This window comes from Oratosquilla oratoria, chromosome 33 (assembly GCF_046742065.1).
Source record: "Oratosquilla oratoria isolate Oo_2021 chromosome 33, ASM4674206v1, whole genome shotgun sequence".
NCBI lineage: Eukaryota > Metazoa > Arthropoda > Malacostraca > Stomatopoda > Squillidae > Oratosquilla > Oratosquilla oratoria.
Genome location: NC_134809.1, coordinates 5,642,555 through 5,657,066, shown reverse-complemented (window position 1 = coordinate 5,657,066; position 14,512 = coordinate 5,642,555). Strand labels below are relative to the sequence as shown.

Sequence of the window (14,512 nt, the reverse complement as noted above, 5' to 3'; positions counted from 1 at the left end):
TCTGTTTCCCTTTTGTTTTTCTCTTGTATGTCGACTTTCTTCAGTTTCATATTCACTACTCTCCAATAGAATCTCTCTTTTTCTGACTCCGTTCTTATCTCGTTTTTTTCCTTTGCTTCAAGTCTTTTCTGTTTTCTTCCTCTCTTTCCTCTTTATTCATTTCCCTTTTTATCCATACCTTTTTATATTGTTCACTTGTTGCTAGTTTCCCTGTTTTGGATAAGATATTCTCAGCCGTAGTTTGTGACCTGAATTTAATCTTGATTGGTCTGGTCTTGTCTGTACTATATTTCCCGAGCCTGAATTTCTCTTCGATTTGTTTCATTATTTCTGGTTCATCTTCCTGAACTAATTCTAGTAAATTTCTTACTTTTTCATTTTCCTCTTTGATTCTTGTGGTTCTATCTGGGTTATGTTTCTCTTCCATTCCTAATATAATTATACATTTCTTTTTGTCTGCTAAGTCTCTTACTATATTCTCCTTCTGTCTCATCACTTTAATAACTGAGTTTTCAGTTTGTTCATTCATTTGCTGTCTGATTATGTCAGTGAATGCAACCTTGCTATTTTCATGATTTTTTTTCCAACCCTCCTTGTTCTCCATATTATTCTCCTTTAAGACTTTATTCTCATATTTTACTTCTTGTAACTGTTGTTTTAATTCTTCAATTTCCTTAGTTAAGTTTTTGTTCGCCCTCTCTAGTTCTTCCAATTTTTCAATTCTTCGTATCATACTGTCAACATTACCGAACCTACGCTCCAAGTCCTCGTTCATCTTATCGACCTTCTCTTCTAGTCTTGTCAGTCGGGGGGGGGGGGGGGTTGTGTCCCCCCCACCCTCTTTAAATCCCTTGAAAATATTCTCATCACTTTCTACTGTATTGCTCCTATCTATACTTCTAATCTTCACATTCCTATTAGACATGTCGTCATCCTCCAGCTCGTCTTGCGGTCGCTTGTCCACCTTTCGGCGGCCCGTTAGGGCCAAGTCCTCCACCTCCTCATTACCTTCCATTTCCCCAGCAATCCCTTCCCCTCTCCTCTTTCCTTACTTTCCCACTACCCCACGAGCAATTTCCCCCCACCCTGCAAATACAAAAAGGCACTTCTCTTTGCGTTGGGATCCACAATCTGCACTTTTCTTCAGAACGTTCTTCAAGCCGTCCGTTCGTTGAAAGTGTGTGTGTGTGTGTGTGTGTGTGTGTGTGTGTGTGTGTGTGTGTGTGTGTGTGTGTGTGTGTGTGTGTGTGTGTGTGTGTGTGTGTGTATTTACCTAGTTGTATTTACCTAGTTGTATTTTACGGGAAGGGGAGCTATGCTCGTGGGGTCCCGTCTTCATATCTCATTTTATCTAAACTATTTTTAAATTCATGTATTGTTTTTGCACACACCACTTTCTCATCTAACTTGTTCCAACTGTCTATTACTCTGTGAGGAAAGCTGTTCTTTTTCAAATCTCTTCTATAGCTGTCTTTTTTTATTTTCTTTCCGTGTCCTCTTGTATTTCTGTCATCCCATTTTATCAGATTCTCTCTATCAGTAATTTCTATGCCTTTCATGATTCTGTAAATAGCTATCAAATCTCCTCTCTCTCTTCTTTGCTCTAGTGTCTGTAGTTTAAGTTTTTCTAGTCTCTCTTCATATGATAGTTTTGAGAGTGTTGGTGCCAGTTTTGTAATTGCTCTTTGTATTCTTTCAAGTTTTTTTTATACATTTTTTTGTACTTGGTGACCATATCGTTGCTGCATATTCCAATCTTGGTCTTATCAGGGTGATTAGGATTTTCCTCACCATTTCTTCATCCAGGTATGTAAATGCCACTTTGATTGTTCTTATTAAATTATAAGTTTCTCCAAAAATCTTATTTATATGTTTCTCAGGTGACATATTATTCATAACAATGACGCCCAGGTCTTTCTCATTTTCTACTTTTTTTATTCCTTCTTCTCCCAAATTATATGATCCTGTTATTCTGTTTTTGCTTTTTCCAAACTCCATTATACTACACTTTTTTGTATTGAACTCCATCTCCCACTTCCTACTCCATTCTTGTACTTTATTTATATCTCTCTGTAGTGATTCACAATCCTCTTCAGTTTTCACTCTTTTCAGTAGTTTTGCATCATCTGCAAAGAAGCTCATATAGCTTTCAATTCCTTCAGCCATATCATTAATATATATAGCAAACATTATTGGGGCCAGAACTGTTCCCTGCGGGACACCGCTTATTACTTCATTCCATTTTGAGTGCTGATCTCTTATCACTACTCTCATTTTTCTTTCTTGCAAAAAGTCTTCCATCCAATTTAGCAATTTACCTTGTATACCTCCTTCAGTTTCTAATTTCTTAAGCAACTTCTTATGTGGTACTTTGTCAAAAGCTTTTTTTAGGTCTAGAAATGCACAATCAGCCCATCCATCTCTTTCTTGTATTATATCTATTAGCCTTGAATAGAAACATATTAAATTGGTGACGCATGATCGTCCTTGTCTGAATCCAAATTGTCTTGGATTTAGTACGTTGTTTTTTTCCAAGTATTTTACCCATCTACTTTTGATAATTCTTTCACATATTTTTGCTATTGTACTTGTTAGAGAGACTGGTCTATAGTTGGTAGGTTCTTCTTTATTTCCTCCGTTATATATAGGTACTATATTTGCTTTTTTCCAATCTTCTGGAACTTTTCCTTCTTTTAAGGAACTGCTTATTATGCTATGTATTTTGTCTGCCAGTTCATTCCTGCATTCTTTCAGAATCCAGTTTGCTATTTCATCTGGCCCATGCGATTTTCTGACATCAAAATTACCCAAGTGTGTCAATATTTCATTCTTTGTTACTTCTATTTCTTCCATAGGGGGGACTTTTTCTTTCCACTCAATCTCTTCAGGTTGTATATTTTCCCTTGTAAACACTGATTTAAAATGTTTGTTCATAATTTCTGCCATTTCCATTTCCTCAGTGTATTCAACTCCTCCTTGTCTTAATTTCTCCAAGTCTTGTTTGTTTTTCAGTTTATTGTTTACAAATCTGTAGAATAGTTTTGGTTGATCTTTACACTTTTCTATAACATCTTTTTCATATTTTCTTTTTTCCTCTCTGCACTTTTGTACATATTCATTTCTATAACCAGTATATATTTTCCATTTTTCAGGTCTTCTGTCTTTTTTCCATCTGGTCCAGGCTTTGTCTCTTTTGTCTTTTAACTCCCTACAACTTTTGTTGTACCAGCATTTTACATATTCTATTTCTTGTTTTTGTCTTGGGACATACTTTTCCACTCCTTTTTTGTAAATTTTTGTCAAAATATTCCATTTCTCTTCCACTGATGTTTCTTCTTTGTATATTTCTTCCCAGTTTTCTTGTTGAAAGAATTCTCTTATTTTATCAAAGTTTGTTTTTTCATACATCATTCTTCCTTTTCTATATTGTTCATTTATTTTCATATATTTTTCTTCATTAAGTTCCAGTTCAATCAATATGTGGTCACTTTTACCTATTGGTGTTTTATATTCAATCTTGTCCACTATTCTAGGTTCAGATGTAATTATTAAGTCTAGCCTCGATGGTTCTTCTTCATTTCTATACCTAGTGTTCTCTTGTATCCATTGTGTCATTGAATGGTCAGTAATCATCTCAAGTAGAGCATTTCCCCATGAGTCATCACCACTCTTTACTGTCATTTCTTCCCAGCAGATTTCTTTGCAATTAAAGTCGCCCATCATAACTATTCTTCCTCGTCTTCCATTATTTTAGTTAATGCTATCTTTGTGTCCTCTAACATACTTTTATGTTCACTCTCCTCCCATGAGGCTGTTTTCGGAGGCACATAATTGATCACAAATTTTCTTCTCTTCTTATCTCGGTCTTCCACTTCTATCATAATCATCTCTACTGTATTCTTTCCATATATGACACCTTTCACGTTTATATCCTTCTTAGTCAGGAACATAACTCCACCACCTTGTTTTTTCTCTCTGTTTCTAATCCAATAATTGTATGCATCATGTCCTACACTGTTGGGTGGTAGTGGGCCTTTTAATTTTGTTTCTACAATTCCCATTATGTCCGGTTCTTTTTCTTTCAAATAATCATTCAGTTCATTCAATCCTGTTATCAATCCATCTATATTTGTGTAAGACGCTCTTAGTTTTCTGCCACTTCCATTGTGTTCTCTGTTTCCCTTATGTTTTTCTTTTGTATGTCGAACTGCTTTATTTTCATGTTCACTACTCTCCAATAGAATCTCTCTTTCTCTGACTCCGTTCTTTCCTCGTTTTTTGCCTTAGCTTCAAGTCTTTTCTGCTTTTCTGCCTCTCTTTCCTCCTTATTCAATTCTCTTTTTATCCATACCTTTTTATATTGATCATTTGTTGCTAGTTTCCCTGTTTTGGATAGAATTTTCTCTGCCGTTGTTTGTGACCTGAATTTAATCTTAATTGGTCTGGTCTTATCTGTACTATATTTTCCGAGTCTGAATTTTTCCTCAATTTCCTTTATAATTTCTGGTTCATCTTCCTGGACTAATTTTAATAAACTGCTTACTCTTTCATTTTCCTCCTTGATTCTTGCGGTTCTATCTGGGTTATGTTTCTCTTCCATTCCTAATATAATTATACATTTCTTTTTGTCAGCTAATTCTCTTACTATATTCTCCTTCTGTCTCATCACTTTAATAACTGAGTCTTCATTATGTTCTTTCAATTGCTGTTTGACTATGTCAGTGAATGAGACCTTATTCCCTTCTTGGGTTGTTCTCCAATTTTTAGCTTCTGTAGCTATTTTCTCTCTGTTTTCATTACTATTCTTCTTCAATTTCTCATTCTCCTCCTTTACATTTCCTAACTGTCTTTTTAGGTCCTCTATTTCTTCAGTTAAGTTTCTGTTTGCCTTCTCTAGTTGTTCCAACCTTTCAATTCTTTGGAAAATGGAGTCAACATTACCTAACTTACGTTCCAAGTCCTCGATCACCTTATCAACTCTCTCCTCTAGTCTTATCAGTCGGGGGGGAGGGGTTGTGTCCCCCCCACCCTCTTTAAATCCCTGGAACATATTCTCGTCACTTTCTACTGTAGTGCTCCTCTCTATACTTCTAATCTTTACATTTTTATTAGACATTTCATCATCACTCAGTCTTTTGTTTACCTTTCGCTTGTCTGGCTGGGCCAAGTCTACTCCCTCCTCATTTCCTTCCATTTCCCTCAGTAATCCCTCCCCTTTTCCTCTTTCCCTACTTTCCCACTACTCCACGAGCAATTTCCCCCCCACCCTGTAAAAACACTAGGCACTTCTCTTTGCGTTGGGATCCACAGACTTCAGTTTTCTTCAGAACGTCATCCAAGCCGTCCATTCGCTGAAGTGTGTGTGTGTGTGTGTGTGTGTGTGTGTGTGTGTGTGTGTGTGTGTGTGTGTGTGTGTGTATACATATGTATATATATATGTATATGTATACACACACACATGTATATACTGTATATTTCCCTTTACATTTTGCCTATAGCACCGGTAGGCATGTAGGGTAGGTTAGTGCTTCCTTCGCCCGTTCGTGATGCAGGCAGGATTTTTATAGTGACGACGTTACAAAAATTGAGTTGTGACTACAGTACACACCATAGTAGGATGAAATTTGTTTAAAGATTTAAGTCATAAAGGCGACTCGAACTTGGGACGTCACTACTACCTCACGAGTCTTTTACCGGTAAAGTACCGGTAATACCGGTAACGGCATTGTTGTTTACCGGTAATTCCGGTACTGAAATTAGCGGTATTTGCCCAGCACTACTACGTGACTCTTCCTCTTTGGTAACTAGACCACCTTTTCCACCCCTACTACACCCTCCACGTTTTAGCGGGAAAGGATGGCGTGTCCCAAGCTGTGGGTATCGGCTAGTTCGAGTTCGTAGAGACGGAACTATGGATTAGTTTAGTGACAAAAATTCCGCATTTTTAGTGTGAAAATGGGGTAGTCCCATAACACCGGAATTATAGATAATTAGAAACCCCCGATCTGAGTAATTTGATTATGATAGGTGATGACATACAAGGGGGTTAGACAGACGAAAGCATTGCTCGGGTGGATAGGAAACCGACTGGAGGTAAGATTCGCGTTAATTCGAGTATAACGCGTCATTTTCTAAGACGAGGTTACTTGATATACAGGCAGGAGACCGTATACGCAACACAGTATCACATACATCAACACCATAGTTAAAGAAATGTCAGAGTGTGGCTTCCGACGTTCACCAGACGATAGGGACATAAGTTCAGAAGGATAGTTATTACTGGGGCTAGATTACATTTCTGCTTCGGGAACGGCCGGCAATCACTATGGCGTAGCGGTCCAATTGATTTTATTCACTTAATTTCATTCACTTAACTTTATTTACTAATTTTATTCACTTATACATCTAAACTGTACTTTTTTCGTACCAAGCGCCTTATCTATCGGACCATACCACAAGATACTCTCCTGTTGCTATGTATTCTGTATGTTTAGATGTATCTTTAAATACTGTTACAGCATCTTTAAATATCGCAATATAACATTGGACTTCGCTTCAAACTCCTGTGTTCAGTTATAATTATACTTACTTGTTTTATTCATTAAAAAATATACAAGTGAATAAATAAATAAAATCAAAATTGAGCAAATTTAATCAATAATTTCATTCAAATATACACACCGACATATACGCACACAAATTCACTCAACATAATTCATCACCATGAAGGTGGGCTCCTCGATGTATATTAGAACTAAAGAAGTCAGTGTAGGATGGTCTGTTTTCATAGTACAACGTGACAGATTGCAAACTTATTTTTATTTTATTTTATTTTATTTTATTTATTTTTTATTATTATTATTATTATTATTAATTTTTCATTTGAAAGATTTTTTCTATGAAGTGGTTAGGTTAGAACTGCGTTTCCCAACCAGGGTTCCTTGTGACCCTAAGGCTCCGCAAAAAGACCCTAAGGGTTTCGCGGGAACAAGTGAGATAAGCTAATGCACTTTTGATTTTTTATTTAATTTCATATACGCAATATAATTAAACACGCACGACATATTCTTGGCTATTGTGATAATGTAATATAGACATCATATCTAACTTATTATTACGATGAAAATAAAATGAGAAAGATATGGTATATATATATATATATATATATATATATATATATATATTTTTTTTTTTTTTTTTTTTTTTTTTGCAAGGGTTCCTTGAAACATGCAATTTATTTTAAAGGTTACGCAATAGTAAAAATGTTGAGAAACGCTGGGTTAGGAGCTATTGTACAACGTAATTTTCCTATTAAATATTTGTGTTAGTGTAACTCTGGAACTCAATCGCAAGTAAACATCAAAACAAACTATACCCTATGCACTGAGATCTGGCCGTTAGGGCGGACCACTGGGAGTTCCCCTGTGGTGCCATATATAATTATTTTATAGTTTTATTTTATTATATAATTCTATTTTATAATTTTATAATGTTGCCTCATATGATTATATTATAATTTTTTGTCACACACCACCACTGAGATAAAAATCAAAGCAATGTTTTCTATACAAAGGTTTCGTTTCTTTAAGTGTAGATATGGCATATGTGCATGCGAGAGCGACGTTGCCACTACATCTAATCTCTGGCCCCGCCCCCCTCACACTGCATTCAGAAAACATTGCATCCACACGCACGTTCTCGCCATGGATGCCCATATGTGGCAACACCGGGAAATATCCTAGCCACGCCTTATCGGCCAATTCTCCTTGCGCTGACTATAATCAAATGTTTCTTCAGAGATGGAATGCACAAGAACAGTTCCTGGGTGTTCCCGTAAGTAAAACTCGTGGTCATGAAATCATTAATATTATTATCATCAGAATCACGTATCATTCTCCTCTCCGAAAAGAATGCTAAACTTTTTAGCATGATATTGTCTCCTAGGACAATAACGCTGATTTTCGCTAACGAAACAGTTATATATTATGTTTAGAATAATAAAGTTTGCAGTTCATGTTATTCCTGGTAGCACATTCTTCTTTTATTCGTGTTATTACTATTTCTTGCATTTCTAATACTGGCCTTGCAAACACGAAAGAATTGACGAAGGCCTGGTAATATTCTGTGGGAATTACGTAACCTCAGAGTCACGTCTAACACTAATTTGTCTAAGTCTGCCATGAACTTTTGTCGACCTTTCAAGGTTAAGACGCCAATGTTGTATTTTCTACCTACGATGTGCGCATGCGCACAGTGGCAGCAAATGTAAGCTATTATTTATTTCATAATACAAAAATGTACATGTCCAATAAAACATACTCCCACTTGTGAAATATATATATTATAACCTAATCTACCAAGGATAAGCTGATTTTACTTGCCTATTGTATAGGCGTTTTTTTATTAGGTGACACTGTGACAAGGTAGGCACCATTTCGGTAACATTAGAAAAATATATTCTTGACCCTTTCCGATCGTTCCTAATATTTTATCAACTGCCCCTACTTGTATGCAATTAATTATGACTGATCTGAAACAGAAAAATATATTTTTCTTTATTATTTCAACCCATTCGCTTTGAACACCATATATCAAATTATAACATTGTCGTCGGTTCTCTCCCCAGTATAGAATCCTCTCATAAGACTTGGGAAAACTGGCGGACAAGTCTGAAATTCAACGCACAGGTAAGATTCATTGTCATTATATTCCTCGGCCAAATAAACTTTCGAAACATAGGCTACTCTTTCAAGTGATTCAGATTTCATGGAACCCCCCCCCCCCCATGAGGCCATTGTTGGAATCTGAATCCATAGTATGGAGCACGGGATACCACACGGACCTGAAACTTTTTGAGTCTATGCAACGCAGATGTACAAAATAGATATGTGCCCTTTTCGAGATGAGTTCTGTGCACTTCAGGTGACCCCAACCTCGGCCCCTTGATCCGAAACAACCACACCATTACTCACAAGCACCGCAGACGCTGCGCTACATCAATGTTCCGCATTTTACCTGTATAACCACAAGCAAAAATTTAGACCCACCTAGAGTTTTTCATAATACAAAATTCAGTCTTTATTATTATCACCATCACTATTATCATCTTATCGTCTATGTCATCAGAACACCCCAACCACGGAAGCCCTCTCAATTGCTTGTACTATTTCATTTCGTTTCAAGGTTATTCTCATTTGCACTCATGGCCACAACTATTACTTATTTGTGAAGTGTAAAACAAGACAAGCTATTACTATGTTGTTGGTTTTTTTTATATTCAAGGCGACTTATATTATTTCATGTCAATATTGCTGCTACCAGGCCATTTCATTTTCCTGCGTGTCACATCGGTATTAATATTAAAACGATACAAATTTCAAACGCCTTGTAAAAATAATGTCATATACTCGTAAAGTCTTGATCAGCAATATATTTTTTCCACTGAAAATTCAATACAGTTACATTTTTAAATTTCACTTTCCCTCCGTCCCGCTATCCTCTTTTTAATATCACCTTTACTACCTCTGTAACTACACCACTTCGCTGCGATATTGCTCCCAAGGATTGAAGCACCAGTTATTGCAGGCAACAATTTTGCAAAGTATTTTTGCTGATCATCATGTGGCCTTCTGCAGACGGCGTCGTGTCATCAATTGTATTTTTTTTATTTTTTTCTCACTCCCTGAGGAGTATATATTTATTTATGCAGTATACCCCAATTTTAAGTCTGTTCCAATATTAGTTGTATATACCATACGTACATTCAGAAAGCCTGTTTTATTTTAATCTAAAACAGCAAAAGCAAGTTGCAACTCATCTCGATTCTTATCATTAATCATAAGACTTCGAAACGAGTTTTAGAAGTTTATGAGTTCTTGCATCATGGGACTATCAAAAGGATGAATGAAAATGGAAAGTCAAGATTTGTTTTTATTTTGGTCTGATCATTGTCGTAAATCAAAGGACGAACCCAAGGTCTACAGAAAAGAATCCAGATATTATGTGTATTTACAAAGTTCAACCGCCAACTTAAGTAGCGCGACTAGAGGCCTCAGATATTTTCACATATTTCGTTCTGTTTTGTACTATACTCTCTGGGCGCGAGCGAAAACCTTGGAAACATTAATAAACAGTTCTGGGTTTTCAGTGCAACCGTCCATCATTCTTCCAACGCCTACAGTGGCGTACATTTACACTATTGTTCTGTCTAATTCCAAGCTATTTGATCGATTGATCAAGATATCATTATGGCCCAACAGCTGAACAATCATCAGATATTGAAAAACATACAATAATAATAAAAGTACATCACTATTATTTTATTCTTACAGTAGCGAAATGCATCATACACCTTTATTTTGTTCTTACAGGAAGTTCCTGTAATGCAAAACAACTAACATGCGAAAAAGAAAAAATGACAGTAAGAATCACAGAGTTGTTTGAATTTTCTGTTCATTTCAAAGACCAACACACATCACTAACATAACCTTCCTGCTACCCTTAAAGAAAACGTACTAATATCACAGCGAATAAGACAATCGAGGTATTTTAGTATTAATATGGCACAGTGCTTCCTACATCTGAATAAGATCGCCTGACAGCACACAGATAAAGGAATATATTATCTACATCGGGTTTGCACACTTCCTGTACTTCTCTCGACTCCAAATGTCGTTTCTTCAAAGTCTCTTCCCACCTCAAGATGATATCCCTTGCACCTCTTTACCGTCATCCACACCAGCATATCACGCGACCTTCTGGATCCCTTGATATTCCCAATAACAAAGTTCTTGACAAGAATAAGGGGTCTCCAAGACACACGGGTTGTGTTTGGCAACAGTACATGTCTCGACAATGGTACAGAGCCCAGTCATCAACAGAATCTCGCCAATACATAAGGTCTTGGCAACAGATTCCCAACAGTCGTCAGGGTTTCTCGAGACAGTAGTTGACATCGATAACAGGATCTTGGCTTTGAACGATAGTCGAACTTTCTAGAATAGTAGCAGCACAAACAACAAAGTCAAGATGGCATCTGATCACGTCATCAGCCATTACATTTCCCCCAATAAGAGGGTGGTGGGGGCGGTTCTATGAAAGGCTAGATGAGTTGCTCTATCTCTCACTTTTTTTTTTTTTTCCTCGCACTTTCTTCAGCATCATGAATTTCCGGAAGAAAACCCGAGGACTTGCCTATTATAAAGAGACTTTAAAGTCCGTTCTGAGGGAGGATGGAGGTAATGCGGGCGTTCCCGGCCCTCGAGGAACGGAAGGTCATCCTTCAAGTCGGACTTGTGACGTTTTTTTTTTTCCTTCAAAAACACGTCTCTCATTTTTCCTCTCAAAGAGACGCTGTCAAAGGTAGCGAATGCACTCTCAGCTGACCCTCGACCTGAAACCTTGGCTATAGATCTTCTTCATTGCGTTTAACAGGCCTTTGGGGGAAATTCTTTCTTTCCTTGTGAAGACAACGAAGATGAAGAGCCCCTGGAGACAGGTGAGGACGACGAAGATGTACCAGATTGGAGTGTAGTTGAGGCACCCGGCGACAATACCCGATATCCAGATCACCCCCATCATGAGGGCGAGGCGCACGTGGAGTGCGAAGTGAAGTACGTGCTCCTTCTCCAGAGACTTCGAAGTCGACGTTGTAGAGGTCACCTGACTCCTGGACCTTAGACTGGTATGAATGATCCTAGCGGAGGAGCCAAAGTAGAACAAGTTAGCGGCCATGATGAGACCCAAGGGCGTGGCGAAGAACACTAGTAGCGCCTTCCGCTGCCCGATCCAGCAGTGGGTCTCACCCATCATGGGTAGGTACGACCAGTGGACCCAGTAGGGACGTTCCAGATCGATCACAATCAGAACCAGTAGAGCCACCCCCGGCAGGACCCACCCATAGAGGGAATACATTGCGAACTTCTTCCACTGCCGCCCTGTGGAAACACGAAGCTCTTGGGTGGTCGTCCTCAGCATCCTGCGAGTGTCGAAGGCCAGAACATTCATCCAACAGAAAGAAGCTAAGAAGAAGAAGTACATGACGCCGGCAGCGGCGAAGCAGCCTGTGCTTCCGGGCGCAGACCACTGGCCAGCTAAGAAGGTGGTGTAAGCCACGAGTAGGGCGAGGCAGAGAGAGGCCAAGTTCTTCTCCGAGAGGTTCTTGGGGCTTGGCGTCAGAGCAAAGGCGATCAAATGGAGGACGAGACAGATACAGGAGATGCCAAGGCAGACTAGGGTAAGCCAGGCCATAATGGTGGAGAACTTGCCCCCATCAGGCAGCACGTCGAAGGCGCAGACGAGGATACCGCCTTCGCCCTTAGTGTGGTTCTCGTACTGGCCGGGTTCTAAGTTCTCTGAGTATCCGGGAATGAAGATAAATCCAGTCTTTCTCCTCACGATCTCGTCCTCCAACACATGCAGTCTAGCACAGTTTGCCAAGTGAGAAGTGTCTGTGGTATCAGTAGTTGATTCCGAAGGGTGAGGTGTCGTTACGACGACGGTGGAGTAGGAAGGGGTGGGCGTCTCCTGAGGAACAGGGGCGGAGGAGGAGAAGGTGTCAATGATCCGAGATTTCTTGATTTGCTTTTTGGTGGTGGAAGAGAAGGGTTGTCCGGTGGTGGCCTCTGGTGTAGAAGAAAGAGGTGATGGACCGTCTGTCGAGGGAGTTGGAGAATCCGTCGAGGAACGTGTGCTCCCGACTGTGACGCACCTGCCGGCGACGAACTTCTGCCTGGGGTTCCTGCAGAAGACGCTTCGGCAGCGTTTGAAGAACGGGTCCCAAATCTGCCCACTCCCGCAGGAGGACCCCACGATGTTCCCAGCGTGCAAACCTCCGAAATCGAGAAGGATGGCGAAGGCAGTAGGCTCGGGGTGTAAGCGGGTCGGGATCTCGAAGCAGGACAGAGGCCCTTCGATGCGGTTACATTCGACGCAGTGGACATTGCGGTAAGGTTTGTTCGCGTGGTATACCACGGACGTGTACGAATGGCAGAGTTCGACGACGTCGCCGTCAGGATAGTCAGGGGCACAGGAGGACACGGAGTCGACGCAGGATCTCACGAGGGGAGCCACGAGGTCGGGCATGGCGGGATCGATGTAGCAGGTATGGAACTCCGGAGGCACGCCTTCCTCGCCCTCCAGGTCCAGCCCCCAGGAACCCCTGACCTCGTTGTAGACCAAGTTCTTCTCGATGAACTCCTGTGTCTTGTTTCCAAGAGTCTTGTTTAACGTCGAGCACTCTACCTTCGTCGCCCAGCGGAGGAGCATCCCGGAGTCCTCCCTGTTGCAGAGAGCGCAGTAGGCGTTGGTGTAGGTTATGAGGGAGGCGAAGCTAGTCACGGGCATGTCCAGGAGCGGGTCCTGCCTGTCAGACAACGCTCCCGGATTCCCAAGGGCGCACAAGCTAGCAACTGCGTTTTCGTCGCCGTCGTCGCCCCAGTCAGGAGCACAATGGCTACGCATATACACGTTTCCGGCACTCCTGACGTCGACACAGGCGAAGTGGTCTTTGTTGGTTACCTGTTCTTCGGTCACGTAGGCTTCTGCGTCTCGGCAGCAGTCACCGTACAGGGAGCAGGACGTGTCACAGGAGCAAAGTTGTGTGTCATGCATTATATCATCCTCAGCAAGAGAACGTGTGCAAGTGTCGTAGGGGTGACATAGTCCCACGCCCCTCACAGCAGCTGCCAAAGTCACTGTCGACATTCCTAATACACACACAGCCAAAATCATCACCACCGTCTTCACTTGTCGAGTTTCCATACTGTCGGTAGATAATTTCCAGTTACACCACTTATCAATATACTTCTTAATCACAATTTTCAGTAGGGTCCACGGTTATCCAGTTATTCAATATACTCTGAGATAGCCGTTTATAAAGCCTGACTGCGGACACAACCTTCCTTGATCGTCTTTACAGACGTACTGAAGTTGGTGTAGGAAATCGCGCGCGACGAAGGTCCCCGCGCGTGGAAATTGGTGTCTCAACCGACATGACGTCATCACGTTCGCCTGAAAAGTCTGGGGACTTCCCCGCACTGTCATGTTGCTGCAGGGAACTAAACCCCAGAAAAATAATAATTGATAAAAAGAACAGATGTCTTCCACCCACACGTGGCACGATCAATACTATGATATAATTAAGTCTAATATAATGACTACAAAGTAATGTCGTAACACATTAGTAAATTTCAACAAAAACCCACTGTGTTGGATAAGAAGAAATGAAATAAATAGATTCCATATATCCTATCCATGTTTCTTCTTTTACTGTTTATAAGACATGCCTTTTGCTCCTCTACTCTGTATTCCACTGAAGAGGATCACAGTCCGTGATCGAAATATATGGAATCTATTTATTTCATTTCTTCTTATCCAACACAGTGGGTTTTTGTTCTAATATAATGAGTTTCATGACAGATTGTGTCTAACCTGTTAATTTTGATGTAGCATATCAGAACGAAAAGTATATTGAAAACCTATTAACTGTATAATCCCTGGGAAACAAATATAT

The 14,512-nt window shown here is 40.0% G+C and overlaps 1 protein-coding gene across 1 annotated transcript; it reads right to left on the bottom strand.

Annotated features, from left to right (window-relative positions):
* Window positions 1–9,917: 9,917 nt before the first annotated feature.
* Window positions 9,918–13,937, bottom strand: LOC143017727 (uncharacterized). The gene has a single exon (XM_076172512.1). It carries the CDS (start codon window positions 13,759–13,761, stop codon window positions 11,377–11,379), a length of 2,385 nt encoding a protein of 794 aa, XP_076028627.1. The 5' UTR covers window positions 13,762–13,937; the 3' UTR covers window positions 9,918–11,376.
* Window positions 13,938–14,512: the final 575 nt, after the last annotated feature.

Excerpts from the sequence above, each read along its gene's own strand:
- LOC143017727 (XM_076172512.1), bottom strand. The coding sequence starts at position 13,761 with ATGGAAACTCGACAAGTGAAGACGGTGGTGATGATTTTGGCTGTGTGT.